Source organism: Dreissena polymorpha, chromosome 3 (genome assembly GCF_020536995.1).
Source record: "Dreissena polymorpha isolate Duluth1 chromosome 3, UMN_Dpol_1.0, whole genome shotgun sequence".
NCBI classification, from domain to species: Eukaryota; Metazoa; Mollusca; class Bivalvia; order Myida; family Dreissenidae; genus Dreissena; species Dreissena polymorpha.
This window is the reverse complement of record NC_068357.1, coordinates 28,462,458-28,489,182: the sequence shown is the minus strand read 5'-3', so window position 1 is coordinate 28,489,182 and position 26,725 is coordinate 28,462,458. Positions and strand designations below refer to the sequence as shown.

At 33.1% G+C, this 26,725-nt stretch overlaps 1 protein-coding gene and 1 long non-coding RNA gene across 4 annotated transcripts; both read left to right on the top strand.

Annotated features, from left to right (window-relative positions):
- Positions 1 to 1,021: 1,021 nt before the first annotated feature.
- On the top strand, positions 1,022 to 3,190 carry LOC127873444 (uncharacterized). Of its 3 annotated transcripts, none has more exons than XM_052417311.1 (3): positions 1,022 to 1,244; positions 1,913 to 2,188; positions 2,461 to 3,190. In XM_052417311.1, exons 2-3 carry the CDS (start codon positions 1,960 to 1,962, stop codon positions 2,907 to 2,909), a joined length of 678 nt encoding a protein of 225 aa, XP_052273271.1. In that variant the 5' UTR covers positions 1,022 to 1,244; positions 1,913 to 1,959; the 3' UTR covers positions 2,910 to 3,190. The 3 variants fall into 3 exon arrangements, with proteins under 3 accessions (XP_052273271.1, XP_052273272.1, XP_052273270.1); XM_052417312.1 differs by having other exon boundaries at positions 1,022 to 1,318; positions 2,006 to 2,188; XM_052417310.1 differs by having other exon boundaries at positions 1,022 to 1,318.
- Positions 3,191 to 10,501: 7,311 nt separating this feature from the next.
- LOC127873445 (uncharacterized) lies at positions 10,502 to 20,704 on the top strand. The gene is made up of 9 exons (XR_008046152.1): positions 10,502 to 10,599; positions 12,654 to 12,973; positions 14,017 to 14,313; positions 14,489 to 15,049; positions 15,850 to 15,889; positions 17,647 to 17,702; positions 17,837 to 18,013; positions 18,274 to 18,387; positions 19,690 to 20,704. It is a non-coding gene; the product is annotated as an uncharacterized LOC127873445 (long non-coding RNA).
- The last annotated feature ends 6,021 nt before the right edge of the window (positions 20,705 to 26,725 follow it).

The window sequence follows — 26,725 nt, the reverse complement described above, 5'->3', positions numbered from 1 at the left end:
TATTACTTAATATATAACAAATACAAACAAGCTATGTAATAAAGCATTGTGGAGTTTTCATTTCGCTTTCGTCTTAAGAATCATAACTATGAAGCAAAATGTTACTAGGCGAATCTATGATCTGAAATGTTGTCAAGATAAAGAAATTGAAGCGCTGCTTACTAAATTTAATCTTCCATCAGAAAAGTGTGATGCTGTTGCTTAAAAAAAACAAATAACACGTTGATTATAAGCAAACTAGAATAAATGATCAGAGGATATGGTACCAGAACATTAACGGAGTAAGAGATAATTGTAAAACATGGCTTTGCCTTGACATGCAAAGGAGTTGCAATATATTTGGATGGTTGTAGATCAAATCGTTCTACATATATCGCGCGAAAACATATTGTATTGTTTAAGCCTCTGCGACATTGATATTTGATAAGTTTTATCAAAATGATGTTTATTTTCTCTCAAGTGAAAACCATACCCTTCAAACGATCGTAAATAAAACATTCTCTAATATCATCCGGACACGGATTTAATTTCACAAGTCCCTGATTAATGGACCTTAGACAGTTTATCTCAAAATCAATAGGCATTTTACGTCATCAAAAGCAACAGCATACCACTTTAGATGATCGTAGGTCAAAGAGTTCTCTAAATAAATGTATTATGCGGAGCTGATTTCGTGTTACAACGTTGGCGTCTTTATTTATTCTAAGTAGATATTCGTATGTACGATGCATTTTCCCTCCTAATTTGCACTTTTTTCTCCTCGGACTTCGATTACAAATAAAAAAAATGAAAAAAAATCATCCTAGCTGATTTAATCAAATTAACAAAATGTGATATTTCGTTGTATAAATTGTTTATTATAACCATGTGTTATTCGAAGGTTACTGAATGTATTTCTTAAATCAAAAGGCGAATGTATTTATCCTTTCGACAATTCATGTACTTTTACACACATGACTTACAACACACTTCTGATAACTAACGATTCATGATACATTAGTGCAAGTGACATAAACTGACCTATCGATGGGCGATGTAAGTAGGCGTGTAGTTAACGTTTTGATAAAGCTATTGCTTAGCTGTATACTTTCATTTGTTTTATGGATAATACCTGTGTGTCATTTCGATTATTATATACCGATGATATATTATTTGTGTATATATAACAGCTATATATAATAAAACCGAATATTAAAAAAATATAAGCAGATTTAGCGACGGTTACGCCAGGAATAAAACAATACGTACGTAAAAGCTTTTAGCTCATTATACTTAACACACTGTATGATTGTAATAATTAGGAGGTTGGTTACTACAGGTAAGAACTACGTTTGAATGTATTTAAATACCTTCTGCCTTTCCGTAAATTGTATAGTAATTGAGTAATTGGAAATGGGAAGAGTTCTTTCCTCGACAATGTTTTTCGTGATAATATCTGAGCCTCAAACATTACATGTAAACAGGATATATCATGAATTACAATCAGAATGCTTTAATCTGAATTCAGCTATTGCAGACATTTCCGTTATCCAACTTTAACAGGTTTCATATATTCTTCACCAAATAAATTAGGTCATCTACCGACAAGGCATTCTATTTCTCAAACAAAGGCTATGAAAGAACATTCAAATGACGGTATTTCATTACAATTTAGCAATTTTTCAAAACTTACACACAATTCTTGATTGGTTATCTCTCAAAGATGTATCTTTATGCGTAAGACTCCAGTGAGAAAGATCTGATCTGATCATAAAGGTCATTTTAAAGTCAAAGTTAAAGCGTATTCGGATGATATTGTTTTTCATAAGAATGTTTGGTTCAGACACAAAACAGTAAAATATGTAATTTATCACATTCACAAACAACATTATTTCAAAAATTATATGCAGATGTGTATTTATGAAATCAACAGACATTGATGCCCCAAAGCCGGAAATTCCTCCAGCGATCGACGTTAGTATGTTCGGTGAATCCAGTGGATTAGCAGATATAACTTTGATTATAGAAGATGTCCGTATTCCTGTCATCAGCGATCTTTTGGCGTTTACATCACCTGTATTTAGAGCAATGCTAAATGGTGATGGGATGAAAAAAGAACAGAATGAAATCCAACTACCAGAAAAACGATTGGAAAGCTTCATTCCATTTCTTCGCTGCATTTATCCAGATCTTAAGGACAGAATTACAGGTAACGTTCATTTGACTATATACTTGATGTATGCAGTATAACTGCAATGTGTCCGATAATTACATGCGGATATGTTTCAACAGTTACGCAACGATATTTATAATGACTTTTATTGGAATACTAAAGCACTTGTTTGAATCGACATACCGTGTTGTAACAATATTAGGATATGTCATGCTTAAACATCTTAATTTACTTAGTCAAGTATTGATATATCCAAACGTTGTAAATGGTTTTGTTTGAATGAACAGATATACTATTTTTTGTTCTAGAAATAAATGCAGAAATCATTCTACCATTGGCATCGGAATATCAAGTCGTGAAGTTGATGGAACAATGTGAAGATCGCCTTATTGTCTTGATTGAAGACGAAAGCAATCATAATATGTCTTGTGAACATCTTTGCAAATTTTTAAAGTTAGCAGAACACTGTAACCGAGAGCGTCTGAGGGAATTATGTACCGTCCGGGTTTCTACATTTCCACTGGATGTGAGGACGCACCAGATTGCAACATATAAGATATCATTACAAACAGAGCTTCAGATTGCAAAGTTGGCATGTCAAAGCCACGAGGCTGAGGTAGAAAGATTAAACAAGTGTAATGCATCAATAGAAAGTGAGCTCACGACCGCAAAGTCGGAATGGAAAAGACACGAGGCTGAAGCAGAACGTTTAAAAATACATCATGATAAGTTAATCAATTTTCCAAAACGATACTAATAGTACTAAAACAACTGATCAAACTGGCAAAGTATGTATGCAAAAACCTTTAAATAGCCTTATAGAACTGTACTAGTGTTGTATTCATGTATTGTCATCATGGACGACTAAAGTTATTGTGGTCGACAAATACGTGTAATATGGTTTTAATTATAGAACCTTAGCTTAAATAAAAAAGCTGTTTGTTAGCATCAATTTAACTAACCGTAGATAATTTTTATAGTTATAAAAGCTCATTTGCTGAAAAAAATAAATAGAGTTGAATAAAGTCATATAATAGTCGTACTGTTCTTAATGTAATGGCATGTGTGAGTCACTTTTTAAGATATTCCTGCTCCGTTGTTACATTATCAGTTGAATAAGGTCACTATAGTTTCAAAGCATTTGCTAATAGGCACGGCTTGTTTGGGTTAACATTGTAAATTGTTGTAAGCAGTTCAAAATACCAAATTCAAAACAATTTTCTCATAATGTATACCTTTTATTTTAGCAATAAATCATTTGATCAATACATTGAAAAAAATTGTACGTTTGACATTTATGTCAAACTGACACCCAAAGGGTACGAAAATACTTATAACATGGAAGGGCCTGTACACAGATAAACAAGCGGTCAATGTTCCGTTTTTTCATGGCGATATACAATGTTATACTTCGAAAAAAAGTGTTGCTTTCTACTTCTACCTCGTTCTTCATACAGTCAATTGCTGACCATTACAGGAAGGTCTTTAATAGGCAGATATGGACACTGTCGAGTCCGTTTCCTGGGAAGAACCAGTACTTGGTGTCTATGGAGGAAATAATGAGATCGCTCCCCGAGTAGGGAGCGAACCCACGAACTCCGGATCGCTAGGATCATCCACTGCGACTTTTCGTTTTCCGTTTGAATTGCTTGCAACGTAAGTTTTGTGCGCGAGTTTTGTTTTAAACTGCTTATAAAATGTAGGGTTTCTGGTAAGTTGATAGTATCTCGAAAAATTTGTCTTCTTACACTAGCATCCGGTATAATGTATAGTGTTGTATATATAACGTTATAACGTTTCCACCGATGTAGGGTTTTGGTGGCTATGGAGAGTCTTCTGCATTATTTTCTTAAGTAAATGTTTGTGCAGGACGGGAGAGAACAGACATCCATGAGGGACGTCAACTGATGCCCTAAAAAGGTCTCCCTGCCGTCCGTTAAGATATATTACACTGGCAGCGTTTCCGTAGAGTTCTTGAATGACTTGCACCAGCCCTTCGTAAATACTGAATCCTCTCATGACGTGCCATAAGACATCATGCAAACACGCGGTCGAAAGGTTTCTTAAAGTCAATGAAGTTATGAAAGATTTCACATTGGTGTTGCAGCTGTTTCTCAATTATGATTCTGCAGTTGAAGATCTGTTCCACTGTGCTCTGAATCCAGTCTTCTTTTCGGTCAGCAGTTCATGGGCCATACTTTTAACCGATTAAGGATGATGCGTAGCATGACTTTGCTGGAATGACTTATTAGACTGAAGGTGTGGTAATTTTCGTACAATTTTAGGTTGCCGTTTTTTGGTAGGGGTATGGCCACTGACTGGGTCCATTCCTTGGGCAAGTTCTCCTCTTCCAAGATATGTTGGCATAGTGCCATCACTGGTGCACTCGTTGCCTTTCCTCCGGGCTTAATCAGCTCGAATGGGATGTTGCCCAATCACGGAGATTTTCCTGCCTCAAGACTACGCACTGCCAGAATTCCTATAATTCTGATTAATTAAAATCCAGAACGTCCGTAAAATAGTATCATGAAAAACTTATTATGCACAGAGCGTGATTGTTATATTAATGTTATACATATTAAAGGTACACAAACTTGCATGTGTTAGTCACGCAAGTTAAACATAAAGTGGAAAGGCCAAGCTTCATGTATCATTTCCAACATACTATAAGCTACTCTTTGTCATGCTGAAAGCCTGACAAAATGTTCGCTGCCAGTCATACACTGCTTACCATTCTAGAATTGTATTGATACACATTTATAAAAGTTGGGTTTATTATGACATCGTTTGTAAATATGCTGGTATTTAAAAAAAAGGCTTTAGACAATGGTAATTTGACAATATACTTTCATATCGCTTTCTTTAAAATATTATTTAAGGGTCGTCTTGCTCACAATCTCGATTGCGTCCATACACAATTATGGAATATGTCGCGAGGTATTTTAACATTTAACATTATACCTTTAATGTGTGTTAAATTAAATATATGTTTATGTTATTCTCTTAGTGTTATAGACGTTTACAATAATATTTGTCAAACAAATGCTTCATAGACATAAGTCGTTCAAACGTGTTGATTTAAGATAAACCCAAGCGATAAAGTAATTTGACTGTGGGATCGGTAGATTTAACTCAACCAATTCGATCTACCAAAATCGTAGGAATATAAAAGGGAATATACCGAAGTGTATGAATGTCGATATTGCCATATGAAGTTTATTGCAATGGGCAATAACACAGTTTCTTATGGTATGTAAATTATAAATTGTTCTATAGTTATAAACTGTACCTTTTGGTGATTTTTATCAATACATTTATCAAACCATAATAACTAAGGGATTTAATGTGCAATGAGGTGGTGTATGTAGTCTTTTATGTATTTCGTAGGTCTGTGATTTCTTATTTGAAATATAAATATCGCGGACAGTAACACAAATCTCTGGGGTTTTATCGTGACGTATTTTTCTATATTAACATTGCTTTAATCATATTACGATGACAATCAACATGTGGAACTAATTGCGGTCTATATTAATATCTGGAGAACATTTACTACCATAAAATACTAAACAACAGTTTATGGATATTTATTGCTAAATATTGCAACATTTGAATACATGCATTCAGGGAGTGTTTGTACACCGTGCTTATTTTAGTTTAGTTTTAACCTATTTATTATGCTCGAAAGCCTCAGGCTTATTGAAACTCTTTCGAACCCGTTCCCTGGGCCTAGAACAAGTACTTTGTACCTTTGGGGAAGATCTCAATAACGCTCCCTTAGTGTGGATCGAACCTTTGACCTTCCCGATCGCTAGGCGGACATAATATCCATTACGCTACGGCGACCTTTTAATATTTATTTTTTATTGTAATCTATTCAATAACGCCCTGTAATGAGTTCCAATTACCCATTTGAAACTTAATAACACTGGTGTTTTACGAAAAAGCACTGCATGAAACTTCAAAAACAGAAATAAAATTAACAATACAGTTGGTTCCTCTCGTACTTTTGCTGTATTTTTACATTTATGTTAACTTTTAACTATAGAACGAAAAAAACTAGTCTATTTATGTTTACATTGTTAGCGCACTGAAATGGCATTTTCCCACTCAATGGTATTTATATTCTTAAGAACGCAAGTTTTTACTGAGCTATTTGTTTTAAACAATGCCATTTTTAACTTTACCTGGATGAATTTCACAAACACACGTTTGTTAAATAGAAAGCAAATGCGATTAACGGTTTCGGCTTTGGTCGATTTCTAAAGTATTGGATGGGCAATAAGGAGAGCGTATTTAATGTCCGTTACTTAAGGCTGTATGATATTAATTGATTAATGATTTACCAACTGTGTTTCCTCTTCAAATTAACAAGGCCATGAAAACATACGTGTTTAAACGCGATTAATATGACATAAAACAAAGAATATTTTGTCAGTAGACTCTTTTGTGGGTTCTGTACGAAATAATTCATTAGGAGTCAGTGGTTTAACAACTTCAAATACTATTGGACGCATTAAAAAATATTCAAACGATTGCTACAGCTTTTAATACATATACGTGTTATTGCTATTGATGTAAAAATAGGTAGAACGCCTTTGTATGCAAACATATTTGTAAAAACCACAATATATTGTTTTAAATAAATCACAATACAATATCAGAATGCAAATTCTTTGAAAACAAGCGCTACATGTTTGTATTAAAGGCTATACACCATTAAGCCTCGATGGTCAAAAACATGTTAAATAATGATGGCTTTGGTTATGTCTTTAAAATCCGAACATTTTGCAAGTAAATGATGACATTAGTGAGTTCATATGTAGAAATGTGGGCATTTAAAAACAAGATTGGTATGGTAAAATAAGTGCACTTCTGCATAAGCTATATATCATGTTGCAAACAATTCGTTAAAATATCAAGCATACTTCGATATTTCCTAGACGTCAAACTGTGTATCAGATGTTATTGAAATAACGTGTTATTTTCTACTAACGTGCGATTTATATAGAATGACAAACCAACCTTGTTGGAGGAATAACTATGGTGAATGTTTGTGTGTATTTGTTCCAATTAATACATAATTGTTTATTAATAAGAGAAAACTGTATTGTTGAGATAGCTTTCATGCAGAATGACGAATTGAGAAGATAAATATCTGATAATTTAACTGGTGTTTCAAAGGACATTTTGAAACAAACCGTTTAAGTAGTCTCAATGTCTCAAAGCTTTTTTTTTATTAAAAGAACAAACACATTATTAAACTGGATATTGGCTGTATGAGATAACTTTCATACCAGGTTATGTGTGATTGTGTGTATAATAAATCGACTTGCGCATGCTGGTATAATTTGTAAAATAAAATGAAAGCAGGAGTTGTAGTTTTCAGTTTAAAGAATGTATTACATGAATAACATGCTTTCAGATGTTTGATTGTAATTTTCAATGTCTCAAAAAGATAGGTTTGCTGGTGCTCTGAGAAGGTTGTTATCTACGGAATCCGGATAGAGTCATCTATAATATCGCACTTCTTTCATCAAAGGCGACACTAGACACACGAAGCGATACATGATATTTTGCCCGACAGTCACGGCGACGCACAATATTTTTCGCGACCGTCGCGGCGACGCATGATATTTTACGCGACAGTCGCGGCGACGTACGATATATTAAACACGATATATCGCCCTTGTGTTGGTAGCAAAAAAGGCGATATATCGTCTTAAATATATCGTGCGTCGCCGCGACTGTCGCGCAAAAAATCGGGCGTCGCCGCGACGGTCGCGAAAAATATCGTGCGTCGCCGTGACTGTCGGGCAAAAACTCATTTATCGCTTCGTGTGTCGTGTCTCGCGTTCAAAGGGCGACACTAGACGCACGAAGTGATACACGATATTTTACGCGACAGTCGCGGCGACGCAGGATATTTCATTATTTAAATATCGCCCATATTATCCGAATTTCGTGTATTGCGGTCTAATTTCAGACCGCGACAATAGACACACGAAGCGATACTCGATATTTTGCGCGTCAGTAGCGGCGACGCACGATATGTGTACTGTTCAGATATCGCTGTTATAATATCGCGTGTCAACTGTCGCGTTTCAAAAAATCAGGGGAGACACAAAGGGGATATTTTTACGTCGTCAAGCATGTGCATCATGCCGTAAATATATCTTTTGAAAGAATATTATATAATAATATGTTTATTTCTGATCAGCAATTAAAATGTATATGATTGATTTAGCTAGCTATTCGCTTCTTATGCTTCAATCTGGCCAAAAATAAATATTTAATATCGCTAATATTTTATATAAACGTATATTTGATTATAGGAAAATCGCTTGGAATAACGATTTTGAATATAAGACTGAGTTCCGAAGGTTGAGTTATAAGTTGTTCGATTCTACGGTTCAACGTGCATTACGTGCTTTTTGTTTAAATCATATTAGACATGCACACAAGTAACAGTGTGAAATTTCATCTTAATATAATTATATAATAGTCATTTATATCTGGAACCCTGTTAAGCAATATGAAACAAACGATTGTCGCGAAAATATCGAGTATCGCTTCGCGTGTCTATTGTTGCGGTCTGAAATTAGACCGCGATACACGAGATTCGGATAATATGGGCGATATTTGAATAATAGAATATCGCGCGTTGCGCGAAAAATATCGTGTATCGCTTCGTGTGTCTAGTGTCGCCCTTTGAACGCGAAGCGATACATGATATTTTCCGCGACAGTCGCAGCGACGCACGATATATTTTACACGACATATCGCCTTTTGGGCTACTTACACAAGGGCGATATATCGTGTTAAATATATCGAGCGTTGCCGTGACTGTCGCGTAAAATATCGTGGGTCGCCGCGACTGTCGTGAACAATATGGTACGTCGCCGCGAATGTCGCGCAAAATATCGTGTATCGCTTCTAGTGTCTAGTGTCGCCCTTGATGAAAGAAGGGCGAGATTATAAATGGCACAATCCGAATTCCGTAGTTATCAGACATGTTAGTACTGTCTTCGTATCTTAAGTCCAGTGGTGTTTTTGCCACATCATTTAGTCCATTTGTTGCTGACAAATGTAAGTTTTAAATTAAAACAAACGCTAATTGCTTCTTGCTTGCTACAGGCTATTTATCAAGCAAAACAGAAGGTATATATGCATCAGTATTGTTATTTTCAGTGTAAAGCATATTAATCTCAAGTTTATCGTGTTTTCGTTCAACTTTTGGAAGAGAGCCATACACATTGCTGTCAATAGTGTTCTACGATGTACACATTGTAAATGTGCATATTCTAAGAAATGTAACGTAAAACAATCAATTTGTTACGTATGTATGTATTTGTATGCAAGATATGTTTTTGTTAAACATGTTGTAATACTTAAGCGTTACCTATGGAATACTGCAGTTTTTTTTAAACCAACACAAGTTCGTTGCTGAAATAATCATATATAATTGTGTTTTTTTTAAACTTATTTGTTAATTGTGCGACACAGAAGTATGCCATGCAACGTAGGTTTATTATTATGTATTATTACACACTTGTTATATAAACAACTGAAGTGAAAGTATGCATAGTTAAAATCAGTCTCCATCTTTAATTTAACACAAAAAATGCCTAGATTTCAAATTACAAGTGATTATTATTATATGAAAAAGTAACACATTTGAATTAACTCTAGTTAATAGCAATGCACCAATTTAGATCGCTGTTAAAAATATGATAATACACACTCCTCAAACAAACTAATAAGCAGTAATATTGTATAAAATTAACGTTAATTTTCTCTATTAATAAAAACACTATGTCGCCCCCTTGGTGCAAAAAGGTACCATGTGACATTGAAATTAGAAGGCATATGGCACCTTTTTGTACCAATAGGGCGATATGATTGTTTATATTTTATTTACACGTCTGTGTTACGTGATTTCCTCTGTAATGCGTTTTTTTGTTTGGTATCCTTTAAACTAATTGAAGCCCTTGCATGAAATTGTTATAGGCGCCGACAAAAAGTAGATCATTTTTTTGTAATTTTTGTTTTGTATCTTCCGCACATTCTCTTGAACCAAAATAGTGTTTATGTAAATGTGAGGTAGTTTGACGAAATGCGATATTCATTTACACAAATATACACAATTATGTACCAATGTAGTTCACCATTCATGACAAGTCTCAAACCGTTATCTTTGGTCGAAAAGTTTGATTAAAAACACACACAACGATCAATGGTTAATTGTTAATTGTGATACTTATAAGTCAAATTTCCATTCCGATTGAACATTCAAATAAATTTCCCTATACATAAGTGACCTTACGTGTATAGCTAAGGGCATTTGCTCGTGAATTTACGTTCGATAACGTTCATAAAATTAATGTTAGATATGGGGCTTGTTAAGCATGCACATTTTAAACTAGGGATTTTGCTGTTGTTTCAAGGTAATTGTATTTTATTGAATTAAGGCTTATATATTTTATATGTGTGCAATGTATGTATTCAACTATTGCTTGTTGCCAATTGGATTTGCTGAAAACTCCGAGATATTCAAGGAAAGAATATGTGCATCGCTTGTTCAAACTTTAAAGTTCTGAACAATCAAGATGGGGCATATACATTATTGCGTCGTCCAACCGTCCATCGGATTGTTGTGTCAAACGTAATTCAAAAAGTACTGCCGCTAGAGGATTAAACTATTACGACCATAATAGCCAACATGTGAAATTTTCATCTCAATAGTTTGGTTCTGATTTTTTTTAAATAACTAGGTCAAACGACTTGTGTCGCGTGTAACTCATAATGTATTGCTTCTAGAGGGATGATACTCAATAAACTATTTTGAGCTGGCGAACTTCCATATTTTGGTCCGGATTGTTTTCTTCACAAAACAAGATTTATGAACATATAAGCAAACGATACATTTTTCAACATTTGCCAAACGTAAAAAAAGTATTGCTGCTACGAACATATTAACCAGCCTGTGAAAGCGTAGATCCCTATAATATGGTTCCTATTTTTAATTCTTTGGAGTTATAGCTTTTTAGACAAAACATAATATTTTATTATTTGTGTCACATGTTGCCCAATAATTTTTGCTGCTAAAGAGATGACATTTTACAAACATATTAAAGAGCATATGAACTTGAACACCTCAATATTTTGGTTCATTTGTTTTTAGTACAGAATATTTTAAATTTTTAGTAAAACAAGATGTGTATGTGGAACACTATGTTCCCCATATATTTGACCTTTGACCTTGAAGCATGACCTTAACCGTAACCTTTCACAACTCAAAATGTGCAGCTCTATGAGATACACATGCATGCCAAAAATGAAGTTGCTATCTTCAATATTGCAAAAGTTATGGCAAATGTTGACGTTTGACGCAAACAAATCAACAAACCAATAAACACACAGACAGGGCAAAAACAATAACATTTTGAACTTGTGGTTACAAAAAAGTGTTGGTGATACAGTGATGAAACTTTACATCTTAACCTTCATGTATGGTAACGCACTTGAGCTTTTTTGTTTAATGCCAAACCAATATCCACTCTTTTAAAAAAATAAACATAATAATCATAAAATCATGTTATATTTATAATTTACATGATACTCAAATAATAATAATTATTATTGTCTCCTACCGGTGAAACCGGAGGGGACTTATGGTTTGTGCTCAGTCTGTCAGTCTGTCAGTCAGTCATTTTGTCAGTCTGTCATTCTGTCACACTTTTCTGGATTATGCGATAACTTTAAAAGTTCTACATATTTTTTTCATGAAACTTAAAACATGGATAGATGGCAATATGGAGATTATACACGTTATTTCATGTTGTTCATACGTCAAGAAATCTGGTTGCTATGGCAACAAATAGACTATAAATATTGCTAAAAACCGGTAGATAACTTATTTTGCTTGACAATATTCTTGTTATTATTATTATTATTTCGGGTGATTTTGGGTTAAATACCTTGTTATATATATATATATATATATATATATATATATATATATATATATATATATATATATATATATATATATATATATATATATATTTGATAGTGAAATTTCTTTTTCAGAGAAGTTGAATTTTCGTTATAATCTAATAATTTATCATCGTTTTGTGCAATAAATTAGGAGTTAAACACGCATTTAACATTAAACAATAATTAATATATAGCTTGCTAGTTGAAAGATACATACACGTGCAAAAAGGTGATGATTAATTAACATCTATCATATCTGACCATTACAGATGTCTATATTAAAATGCAACAACAGGGAACGGGTATATAAGAGTAACATTGTCGGTCCGTTGGTTTTCGGCATAAAATACTATAACCACTTTCATATTACATTAAACTGAACAGATAAAACCCTAGAAACTAGGAAAGGGACTTAAACGTTCGTTTGTCAGTCGAGGCGGAACTTAATGAATGTCGATAAAATAAAACACGATATTCACTTCTTTCGTTTTAAAATTTTCAGCACTACACCTTACTGCGGAAGGACATGCCCTCGGTTTTTGTCCACAATGGCACCGACTTTCATTGGAAGGAATATAACGTTCCAGTTAAAGCCAAAATCACCTCTTTCATACGAACAATACGAAGTCTGTAAATGGAAAGTACTATTTAAACAAAGTTCAAAGGTCTACTCAATCAACAGCGGATATAGCCTGTTCGAATCTGACGGGATGAAGATGATGGAACTGGACAGTGATTATGTGAACAGCAGCTGGGACGGGGCGGTAATTAACGTGAAATGCAATGACCAGGAATCGACTATCATTAAACTAAAATTAGAAGGTGAACTTTAAACTGCAGAGTGAAGATTAAAAATCCTTAAGGTTTTGTAATTAATAACGCTTTGCACCACACAAATACTTGATGAAAAACCCGCGACATGACTAAATACATGTGAATACATAGAAACGAATTAAAAAACGATAAAAATAAATTGAAAAAAACCCACAAACAAACAAGTATTACAAAGAATAAGCAAATACAAAATTGGTCTTGCACGAAGTGGGTTGATTAACATGGAATTGAATTGGCGAATCTTAATAATCTTTTACATGCTGTTACAATTTATTTTAATAAAGCTATCAAGTACGTTGGTTCAATGATTTTTTTATTTTATAAAGCCTAATTATGCATTCAAGTTTGCGTTTTATTGTGAAATCAAACGTACACTGGAAGAAATGAACTTTGGAACTTACTTGGATATATACCGGAAATGAAATATATTATATAAGTTCACACCTACTTTTACAACCATTGTCAATGCTAAATCATACTTAAATAGACAATGTGCTTTCACAAAAGTTTTGTTTCATTCACGTTTAGTACTAAACGACATTTTACCTCTAACTTTCAGTGTATTCTTATTAAGATAATTGCAGAAAAATGTGTAATTGAATTGATTGACATTATTCAATGAAAATAACAAATGACTAAATTCCATTAGTCTCCTAAATGTTTTTTAACTAACGCAGTTGAAGAATACATTCCTGCTTCAAATGGTTAAAATAAATAAGCACTTGGTAAATGTTTCAAGTGACACAAATTACAAAATAAATGTGTGGCGAAATTAAACATATATTTTTTGTCCAAAGACGTTGGTATATAGTTAAAACTATGAAACATTAAAATTCTGAAGCTTTTCAAGAAATTTTTTTAAGAAAATTAATAAATACATAGTTTCATCGTTTTGTCTGAGTATTCAAGACCGCAATGAAACGATATACGCCTAAAATCAATTAAAAATAGTTACAAGGGCAACGCATGTCAAATTTCTATGATTCATGCTTAACGCATATTTATTTTGTGATACTTTTTTCCAATATCAGATTTCAAAAACGAGTGTGGGTATCTCAACGTGCTTTCCTACCCAGAAGGACCAGGAGGCTACGGTCAGATTGCATACTTCCCAACTGCAAAGATTCTGAGAAATCCCGTCGGTTATGCACGGATATGGGAGAGAAACGGCGTTGATATAACATATCTAGAAGGCGTTTATGAAGAAAGAAATGACAAACTTAATTTCCAGTACATTCTTTCCGTCTTTAATTTCACCGGGCTACATCGATACAACGTTATGTGTAAAGAACTCAATACTGAAACTAACGAAATTATACTTTTCGATGGTGAGCACATTCTTAACTTTGCCGGTTGTTTCATTTAGCTCAAAGAGTGTTATTGTAAACCTTTGTATTATTGTATAAATCGATATAACTGTAGTTTAAATTAAGTATAACACACATGTTTTCGCTGGTAGAAGTGCATTTCAGTGGTAATACATTATCACACATCCACTTTCAGGTCGTCCAGTACTAAGTTCGCTCTGCAGTGTGGACAACTGTTCCAACTGTCTGTGTGTCATACCAGGAGACAGGCTAATATGCACCACATATAGCAACAATGTCTCGCTCTTGATTGGTCACATCAGATTACATCTTAAACGCACTAAACATGACAGCCTGTTTACATACACCACTATGAATTACACCATCAGTGAGAAAGATCATCAGTCAACGGTCGTATGCTCAGCGTCTTATGACATCAAAAATGTGTTTACCGCTAATGCCTCGATTTACATTTACAATAAGAAACGTTCATGCTGCCAAACAGCACGAGACAAACAAATTTGAATAATTTGACCTATGCGCATTCGAAAATATTTCTGAAAATAAAACACTGCATCAAAATTGTGTAATAATATTGCGTACTTCTTGTTTACATGCAACCCACTCTGGCTGGCAGGAAAAGACACACAAAGTAACACTTTGACAGAGGTACCGAATCTGCTGAAGTCCATTTTGATCGGAGTGGGAGTTTCTGTGATGGTCGTATTTACAATAATAATTGTGCTCTTCATCAGGGGTAAATATTTTCTATGCGTAAATTAAATGCGTTCAAAGCACTTTCAGTGTTACAACATAATTGTGTTAACATCTGCATGAATTCATTTTTTTTACATTAATTCAGGCTTTCATATAACCTTCCTGACACTTGCCCACTTACGCATTTGCCTATTCGAATACTGATCCTACCTTATTGTAATCAATACCAGACAATTAATCAATTCATTCATTGTTAAAAAATGTAAGATATTTTCTCAAACGACACCATATGATTTAAAAAAAATGCATTAAAGTTAAACTGATATTTCTTTCCGGAAGGAGTATTTTTTAGACTTACGTTTGTAAGTTAACAATAACAGGACTGCGTGTTTCTGTGAGTGCTTATGTTCCGCTTCCGTTTAGTAGATTACAATAATGCTATTTTAATATGCCGACAACAAAGAATTAGACGGAAAGATAGTGATAATTGAATGTTTACCATCGAATTGTTTATCATAATAGTATAAACTTAAAAGCACGATATAGTGGATGATTATATAAATGTTAACTGCCACTGTACAAAGTTAAGTTTTATGTATAAAGTTAGCAATGCGTGTCCTTTAAGTACCTTTACTTTGTGTCTATACCCATAAAGCGTGTAAGTATATTAGAGTCTCCTAAAAAAGTATCCTTATTTATGAGGTATAAGCCTTAAACTAAATTGCAATGCTTATAAAAACCGGTACGAGGGTTTGTGGCATCGATCTAGTAAACATTAAATGTACATCTATCGATGTTGCACAATATTACGTTTAACAACGTATCGACATTATGCTTCAGAATTTAGAAGACGCAAAGAAGGTATTCCGAAATTGATTCCGTAAGTCACTGACCATCTTTTCATTCCACAAAATAAAAATATAAATGTGCAAGGTGAACTGTTCGCTACATAATATTTTGTAAAGCTCATTCTTAAGTTCATCTTCTGCTGATGCAATGGTGAATATTACTTTTAATACTGGATATAAGAAACATTTACCAACTGCATGTATTATGATAATCAACGGATGCTGTTCTTTTACGATCTAAATGTGTTTAAATTCTAATACGGAACCACGTTGATCATTATACATTCTAATAATAAACAAATGAATGATAGACTGGCATTTCTAAATATTGTTGAGTTTTTTTTATATAATGTTTTGTTCGAAACCCCCACTTTCATTTTTTTGTAATTATACAATTCAATGCATTTGAAAACAATCGAACTCACTCAAAAATCAACAGTGTCTATATATTTTATTACTTAACGTCGATTTCTATTGATCAGATAGAAGCAGTGCTGTAAAACTGACGGAAATAAGTTCAAACCATTTATTTTATTTTTACCGTTGAATAAATGTGCATTTACAGTTATTTTTTAGAAAACAATAAATTGTAGAAACATTAATTTATAATTGTCTTGAATTTTGTGTTATAAATTGGTCTCATTGATTAATTAACAGCGTAGGTTATTGCAAAAATAAAGCATCGAAGTTTTCAGAATATATGCATAAGGCCGAGATTTTATGAATTTCAGTTTAGATTATTTTGACTGTAGTTGCGACAAAATTAAACATACATGCAAAGATGTACGTATTGTAATATGTGTAAATAAAATGTAAAATTAAACCTCATTAAAATTGCAAATATTGATCCGAATGAACGTCGGGAGCATGCATCTGTAGAAACATCTCGTGTTACGTTAAAAGTTACATCAAATACCGTTTTTTCGAATCGCCTTAACAACTTAAATCTATATTCAACGTCACACTAATGGTAAATTAACGTACTTCAAAATAAAAGCATTTATATTGGTTAAGATATATGTTGAGTTTTATGTTTAATGGTGTGTTGTATGAATAGTGATGTAGTGTATGTTAACTGATCGCTTTCTTCAAATAAAAGCTTATGGGTGGAAACGCAACTTTCTGTCATGATAATGTTGTTGTAATGTTTTAGTCCAGCATATGGGTATTGTATTGGTCTGTCTATTTATTCGCAAATCACGTCTAATGACGGCCCATGAAACAATACAGTGCAGAAAGAATTGCGCTTACAATCACAATTGGCAAGCCGACCATTCTTAATTTTTCCATCATTCATTAAAAACAACTAATTTCTCGATCATCTGTCAGATGTACATAAATTTTAAATATGTATTTTCTGAATTATTTGTTTTCTTTTTTAAATGTCAAAATAAAAATTCAAAGATAGGCTGTGCACAAGCTGTAACCCCTGCCCTTACATTCGCGATGCGGAACATGTAAATTATAACAGATTTTATAGTATTGTTAAGGTATACAGTAAGACAATTTAAAAAAAGCTCTACTCTTGAACCTAACCTCACAAACCCGTAATAGTATGTCTGTCTTAATATGGTCATGTATAGAATTTTTACAAAAGAAAATTTACTCGGTAGTTCGGATTTTATTGTGTAGCTTCTTTAAGCATATGTTTTCATACATATCCATTTTAGTGTATACTCGTTGTTTATTATGCACACTATTGATAACAATAATACTGTTCCAGTAAGTACTGAACAAGCTGCTGATTACAAAGAAACATTTTTCGATAAAACAAATATACTCTGTTTAGAATGAGCACACAGGTAGAAGACACACCACTTCAACAATTTGGACACGGACACCCAGGTACATTTTGTTCAAGTTTCTCTGAAGATGTGCTTAAATGCAACATCTTTATGTTTTAACATGATTTTTATTTGGCATTCTTTTTGCTTAAGTTATGTTATCCAATATAAGCAATAAACCATGTTCTTATTTAGGGATCGGTTCATAATGGTACAAGTCAACACAATTATAGTAAAGTAGACTTAACTATTGCGGAGAATTCGTCTGAACAAGAAGAAGTAACTGCAACAATTGAACATCACTATGACGAAATCAAGGACGAACTTGGAGCTACACAGGCTTTAAATCAGCTAACAATTGTAAATGAACAGGTATAATGAATTCAAACAATATGTTCACGTGCTAATAAATACATGAACGTATATTCGATGACTAACGATGCATTCATTTTAGACTTCCTAAATTTAAGAATAAAGCATTGTTGAGTAAACTGCACATAGCACCAACAGTTTAGTGTACTTTAAGTTAAACTAGAACATTGTAACGAAAAAGAATACAATGGCATTTGGAAATTAACTCTTCCAATGTACAGTGTATATCCTTATTTAATTGTTATCAAATCATGTTATAGATTGCACACGCCAACATCCATTTCTCTGCAACGATTGAACACAACTATGAAGATATCGAGGACGAACTTGGTGCCACACAGGTTTTATGTCATCAAAGAATTGTAAATCAACAGGTATAATGAATTATACAATATAATGATCACTTATTGAATCATGTACTTATATAAGTTGATTAAGAGCAGGGCAATTCCCTTTTTGAGCCCATGAGCTTAACAAGTTTACATAGAATGCATTCACCGGAGCTCATTAATTCGTGAATATCTGTTTGAATCCGACTAACTACTTGCGACGTGAAACAGAAATTGTGCACATCTTCATAAGAAGGCTGGTATTTTGGGAAAGTGCTGTAATTTTAGAATTGTTTGTCATTGATTTTATTTACATTTTAATATTAATGTTGGGCTTCACCTAAAAGTGTACGTAACCTTACTATTAGTACAAAAATGTCAGACTTTGTTCGTATAAACGGTCGCGATTATCTCTCTCAAATTACCTAATCCAACCCCACCAGAGGTATATGATTATCTCAAGAGATCTAAAAAAGACACTTGCAAAACGAAAAATAAAACGAAATGCCTTTCGCTTACAATGTCGATGAACTAAATATTAAAATATATGACATTCTATATGTTAAGCTTTTTTTTACCGAAATGTAGTTGTTTCTGATTTTTGTTTAATGTTATTGTATCTGAGACAGTTACAGTAATGGTGATCTAGTCTGCATACGATCAGTAGGTAGGTTAGTTGTAAAATAAACTGAAATCTATTCTTTTTAATTGCTGCATAATTTGAAGTGTAATGTTATGAAGTTATGTTGTTTTTACACCTAAATGTTCTTTAAATAAATTGTTGCTAAGTGTAAGGTTTGGTCGCTTTTACACCAGCTTTTACATCCCAATAATACGTTTTGCATATAACATTTTAAAGTGGTGACCGCATTTTTATTGATTGGTGCTTGTTTTTGTTATGCATTTTGAACTGTGTCTAGTTTTCGTCAATTTATCACTTGCTTCACATTAGAAGTGGTAATAGAATGTCCTGTTGCTGATTCATTTGGAGTTTTACTTTGTTTAAATTTGAACAAATCATCACAGCAGAATCAAGTCCGTCATCCACCATATTACTTTTAACACAATGCTTGTTAGAATACTGCCGGAGTAAACCAAACAAGTTCACTCGCTAGTGCAATTGCATTTGATAATGGGCAAAGATCTGAAAGTGATCCAGGCTGCAAGTATGCAAAACAAATACCTTGTTTTAGAACATCGCAGCAGAAACGTTTGGTAAATACAATAAACTAGTATAGATTAATAATGAGTGTTAGTTCCACAACATTTAATAACGGTTTTATAAAGTTTTAAAGTTATTAATTGAAATTATCTTAATTTAAATACAGTGTATACTATTAATTCTAGGTGACACCAAATGTGCGACCATGCCGGGACCTAATGTGTATACGTAACCTGGAAGGCGCTGTTCGTTTTGAAAGCTCAGAACAACCCTTTGAACTAAAACCAATCACTTCGTTAGCCAATCCGGCGGCTTATGAAGTTCTGAAGAGATCTGATAGTGATCCAGGTCACAAATATACGAGTCTGAAGCCTCGTTGTACATCATCGCTTGAGAAAAATTATGTTAATATAATATAGCGTATATCAAGTATGTGTGCGCGCACGTTATTGAGCATGAAGGCGTATGCGAATGAGCATATGTTTATATTTTCGAGCGTGCTTGCAAGTTCATTTTTGTGCGTGCGTGCGAGGGAGTGGGCGCATGATAATTTCTTTATTACAAAACAATGCATTTGAAAAACTGAAAATGTGAACACAATAATTTGCCAGTGAATGCTATCATTTTGATTTAATCTGTTCTTAATTAAGTATTCTTAATAAAGAACGCATATTCTAGAAACAATTTTACATTTTCGTAGCATCGCCGGGTAAAATTTCTCCAGTCCTGTACTCTATTTATCCATGACTAAAAAGGAAATTAACATTACAAATATACACTTAAAAACAATAACCGATTGTTAGTAAATTACATGTTAGTTAATTACATGTTCCGATATTGCTCTCAATAAAAGATAAACATAAATGACCTATCTTCTGATTTACACTATCAAACTTTCAAACTTGATAATCGCCCTATGATTGAAAAAAACATTTGACCTTTGATAACTATCAAAAATGTAGAAATATTTCAAAGATCATTTTAGGAAGAAAATAGTAAGTATAATTGTTGTGTTGTTTTCCGTTATTCGCTGTGTATCCACCTCCTACATATGGGCTTTAAACAACAATTTTGATAAAACATCGTAATAATGACTGACTGATCTCGCGAATCATTTTTCGAAGTCATATCCAAGATAAATATATTTAAACATGAGCTTTAATTGGGCTTTAAAATTAATTCCAGGCGGTGATCCCAGTTTTAACGTTTTGATGTTTAGTTTTGTGTTGTAATTGGTCGCATTATATATAATATTATATATGTGATATATATGTATCTGGAGTTTCATTAGTATACATGTATTTTGAAGCATCATCAACGGTTTAAATTGCGATAAATGATAAGATTATTTAAAAAAAAATTGTGACGCCTTTTTTTAAAATTTTATATGGTGTCTTATGTCTTATTTTTTATAAGTATTTTAATATTATTTGATTATTTTTTAAAGCATGGGGCTTGTATTTGATTAAATTTTCCTGGTAAGGCAAGAAATGTTTAATACATCTTTAGTGTGCTTTTGTGACACTCTTGGCAGGAGAAAGATTTAAAAATAAGATTTTTTTATGTGGCATACGGAAAAAAGGTTTTATTTTTAATAAAGAACTCATCACAAATCATCAGACATTTCATTCAATCATAAGGGAATAAACAATTGTACATTGGCAAAATAATCCATGCGTGCTTAAAAAAAACGGGAGTTACTCTGAATATGTTACTATCTATGTTGCCTTACTAATCGACCAATTCCTGAAATTGTATTGTTTATAACAACGACTTTCAAGCTACATACATGTATTGTTCTTTTGTAAATTTCGTTAACATAATACTTAATTTCCGGCGTGTTCTGTGTTTAGGACGGTTACATTAAAGAAAAACATCTTACAATATTGAATTGTTAAATTGTTAGCCTGAAATGCAATAAAGCACGTATTCGATATCGTTATATCAACTGAAGACCTAAAACAAAAATATTTTCATAATATTATACCAGTCTACTGTGATTGTAACCATTATTTATCGTTCATTATTTCATGGTTATCAAGCATTTAAGTTCGTTTAGGCACGTTGTGTATTGTATGTAATGCATCGCCAAATGTTAAATACATGTTCACCGGGACACTTTAACCTGAATATCTCGAAAGCTGCAAGTAGAAGGGGTTCACGCTGATGTCTGAACCATGAGAGGAGCGGTTGGTTAAGGGACGTGAATTTCACTATGAGAGAAATAAAGAAGCTGTTATCAGCATGTAATTAGTGTGTCGTATGTTTTTGTTGTTTGCGAAATGCAACACTTTTCTCATGCAATGGGCATTCCGAGCTCCGAAATTCGAGCCAACGTATATAAAACATTTTAAAACGCAAAACATCTGCACACATTAATTGTATTCTATTGATATAATTATCTTTTTTTTTGTGATTTTAGTATGTATTTACCCTAACAACCTGACCGACCTTGCTGATTGCGGGAATTAAGGGTGAAATATATTTTGTAGGGCGGCTGCCCATACCAAATAATATTGTTTGCTCTGAGCAAGAGGTGTTATTGTACAAAATGTCTGTTTTAAAGTATTTTAACGAAACGTGTGTAAACTATTTACTTGAAGCATATGTTTCTTTAATATTTTTAATATATTGAGAAGGTTGCGTTTAGTGGTGTCTGCAAACATTGTCAGAGGCCGTTGTAGAAAACAACCTCTCTTGGCTTAAACGATCCTAGATCGGATGGCTCCATTCGCATCAGCATTGTAGCCAGGCCACTTAACATATCCGCTGCAATGCTTTTAAAACGTACATGTTTTATTTTTATTACTTTAATTATGCAGAACAAGCATATTTGTGCGTTCTATATTGTTTTCATCACTTATAAAGTGAAAATTATCCGGAGGTCAGAAATTCGGATATAGATATTTAACAAATTGTTTGCTTGTTCATGATGTAATATTTTCTGCCTGAGGGTCGTATGGTATAATGACTCTTGCTATTCATCCGCCTGTCTGCCTGTCCGTCTGAAGTTAAATTATATTTTTCTACCAATTATTGTGTCATTGTGAGAATTTTAGTTCAATGTTCAACTTTGCAGTGTTATTTTTCCCTAGATAATTCATACACGATAAATTTAGAAATAAAATATTTAATTAATATCTGAACAGTCAGTTCCAACGGTAATTAGTATACATTTCTCAGGCTTTTAGATTCAAAGTTGATAAAATATGTTTATGTGTAAAGAGCATATGTGCAAGACATCTTTGTCATGCCCTATCATCCACACGTTCTTGTCAGAGTTATATGTGGTACAACTTATCCAATTGTATTCAAACAATTTTAATAGTTTGCATTTTGAACTTGTTCTACATTTCATAAGCTATTGATATGCAGCTTGAAAAATGCAACCACCATTCAGTATGCAAATGCGGGCACGCTTTCATGCCCAGTAAACCATTTGTCCCAGAATAGCTAATAGCTATGTTTCCAAAACAGGTACATTAAGGCAAACATAATTAATCAGTGTAACTTATTTTTATAAATGGCAATCGCCTGAATTGCCATACACTTTGACAAAATACACAAGAACTTGACGCTGAAAAAAAATCGTCACACTGGAACCACTGCCTTGAAGCGGTCATTGCAAAGTATTGTTGGTAAAAATCAAATTAAAAAAGACCTGAGTCTAGAATTGTACACGACGAAGAAGTAAATAAATATATTGAATACACTTAACACGTGCATAATCAAAGGGCAATGTTAATTTCCGTTTTGAGCAGATGGTACTTAAGCATGAATCCTGTTTGTTTACGTGTTCTGTTATAAGTGTTTCAATAATACGAAAATTATCAGAACATGTTTGACAGAGACATTATTCAAATGTATGCACGTGTTATATAAAACATATCGTAACGATTGCATATTATCATTTAAGTATTATGTTTTGATTATTAGATATGCTATTGTATCAAGCTATAGAACTATTTAAATACAAAATATTTAAATCATATACGGCACTACATGCGCGATTATGTGATAAAACGACAAATTGATACAATGCACATTTCTCAAATAAAGATATTATACTGTATTATTGGGATAACGTTTCCAGGATGCCTTTTGCACAAGCTCAACAAATTTGATCGACCTATACAATACGGTCATTAAAAAATGCCATTATGTTAAACTTCTACTAAATTGATTATCTATACTGACGGTTTGATATGTGCATATAGCTCTAATAATACAGTATGAACATGTGTATTTTTATCTCTTATTTCTCTGTTTACCAGTTTTGACAGAAAGCATTATATTCCGTAATAGCAAAATTCACTTTGCAGCTGTTGTATTTAAAATATTAGCAGTAATTCGGAGATTCTTATTTTCCTTGATGTTTGAGCACTTGGCTATAGCCATCCATTTTCGTGACATTGTATAGTAAGAGATGGGATATGCGTGTGGTTAACGGAAAATAAATGGCTACATCCAAGTGGTTTCAAGATGTTTCACCCAAGAACATTCACAAATACATTCCTTAACATCCCATGTTACACATAACGTTGTTAGTGTTCTAATACTTGCTTATACAAACGCCTTAAAAAAGAAACTTAAATAATAGTACAATTATGTCAATATTGCAATTTTAGGCACTAGTTTTTTGGGTTAAATTTATTGTTGACACGATCTGAATTTCACAATGACACCACTTAATCTCCTGTTTTGCACATCATCTAACATACAATATATTAAACTTAAAACACAATTGATTTATTTCTTCAGCGTGTAATTCGTTGGTACTTAATCGATACATTGTTAAAAGGTTAACTTTAAAACACATAAGGTGATATATAGAAACAGATACTATACATTCATAAAAGTGTCAAATAAAGAATATGTAAATTCATGATATAGTTTATCAATAATAATTGTTACATCGTATAAAAGATAATAACATGCTATTCAAATATCTTACTACCTGTAAAATCTGAAAATATTTATTTACATTATTTTAATTAGCAAACTGTTTAAAATTTATTATATTTGGACAGCATATACATTTATTTTTAATACAATCATATAACCCGTTCAGGTTAACAATAAAAATGTCCCCCCCCCCGGGATAAAAAAACAACAACTTACACAACATACAACAGAAACCAACAATAACATGAATGTAATTGTATTTACGTTCATCATTCAGGGAATTTAAATGCGGAAAACATTATATATTCTAATAAATCTAGAACGTAGTCATAGTGTTTAACAGCTTGTGCGACGCCATTGGCAAGTTTGTCATTGAAATCTGTACATATTGTCTGCGTTCAGGGAAAATGGGGCTTAATGCATGTCAAATAAGTGGTGTTCTGTGCACACTGATTAGCCTGTGCAGTGCGCACAAGCTAATCAAGGACGACACTTTCTGATTTTATGGTGTTTTCGTTAAAGATAGTCCATTAAGCCATGTTTTGCCAAAATGAAGCTTAAATTATCTTTTCTATTAATGATTTGAAAAAAAAGAAAGATACAAGTGATAATAGCTTCAACTTGCCTCGCTTACAAGGCAAATAAACAAAATCAGTTTTAAATCAGATAAACAACCAATGAGTTCTAAATGTTTACCATGTGGCATTTGTTAGTAAACATCTGAAAGTTATTCATTAAATGCTTAATATTGATAAATGTAAACATTGGATCTTAAGAGCTCCATTAAAAACAAAAACAAGAATAAAATTAAAGCAACAGAAAAAGTTACCCTCAACTTGGCTCAAACCACTGACCCCTGGTTTAGACCACTCGGCCATCTATGCTCATAAAATGAGAGATGTATTTTATACTTCATATAAGCAATCCTCGTAGTATGAAACAAGAGATGTGTTTGTCAGTAACACAATGTCCCCTACTGCGCCGCTTTGATTTAAATAAAAAAATATTTGTTTATCCCTTTTAAAAAGGTTTCTGTTGTAAGAACAGTATAGCCTTTCTGCAATTGATAGAGGAAACTACAAATTCAGGTTCTCTCGTTCATAAGTGAAACATCGATCACAGCGAGTCCAGGATGGACCGGAATACTTCACGATTCTACTTAACTGGAATATGTTGCATATGCTTAGGTAACCCCACTGTTGTTCAACGCCCTTGCAATATTTACTATTTAATTAGTATTAAAATGAATGCTTATTTCCGACCACGTGACTTTTTCTGTAGAATTACGATTAATTAAAGAGCAAAACAACATGATACTTATAAGGGGGAGAAACGGTTGAACATCTTGCAAAACAGAACTTTTCATGTCTTAAAGCGATGATTAATTCCCGACGCGTCAGGTGGCAATATAATGTGTAGCGAGTGTTAATAATCATGTTTATTCAAAATGCGGGTTTAATCAAAAACATTTTAGCAGTTAGATGGCTTATTTTAAACGTTTAGACATGTGGAAAAACTTGTAATGATTTCTCTGACCTGACAAATTTTTGATATACTGTTCCTCCTAACAGTCTCGTGACTCGGAAGTTAGATAGGTGTCATACTAATGATTAAAACCTTAAATGAATCAAAACATTTAATATTACTATCACTCAATAGCACATGCGTACAAATATATGATCGCAATTTTCACCAAACTAATTTCAAATGTCATCACGACTTAAGACATTAAGAAAGATAACTTCCAAAACTGTCATCATCGACACACTGTCATACATTCATTCACATTTAGCGTTACAGAAGGAATTATAAAACAGAAAACCAACCAGCAAAAGCATATTTTTTCTTTGGCACCAGTGTCTTTTACGTTTTACGTAGTGAAATAAGTGTGGTTTTCAGTGGTTAATTCACTCCAACCGATGTTCTCAGTGGGCACTTAGCTTTTTGCTTTAACTGTATTATGTTTTGACAAAGAAGTTTCTATTAGGTATATAATTGTTGAGTTCTCTCTCATTCGTGTATTCACTGGGCACGTAGTTACTTGTCAACTCTTGTATAATGCATAGACTAGACATGTCCATCCTTCATCGGGTTAATCTGCGGTGAGTTCTGTCACGCTCGTGTACTTTGTCTTCTTCAACCTCTTCTGCTTTGTTTCGAGATAGATGATGTTAATATCCGAGTAAACAAGTTCAGGTTGGTTAGGGCCCGCAACCGGAACCTTAAAAAATCTCAAGATATAATGTGACACTTTATGATGCTTATTAAACATGAACAAATGAACAAAACTAATAACTTAATAACATTACTTAAGAA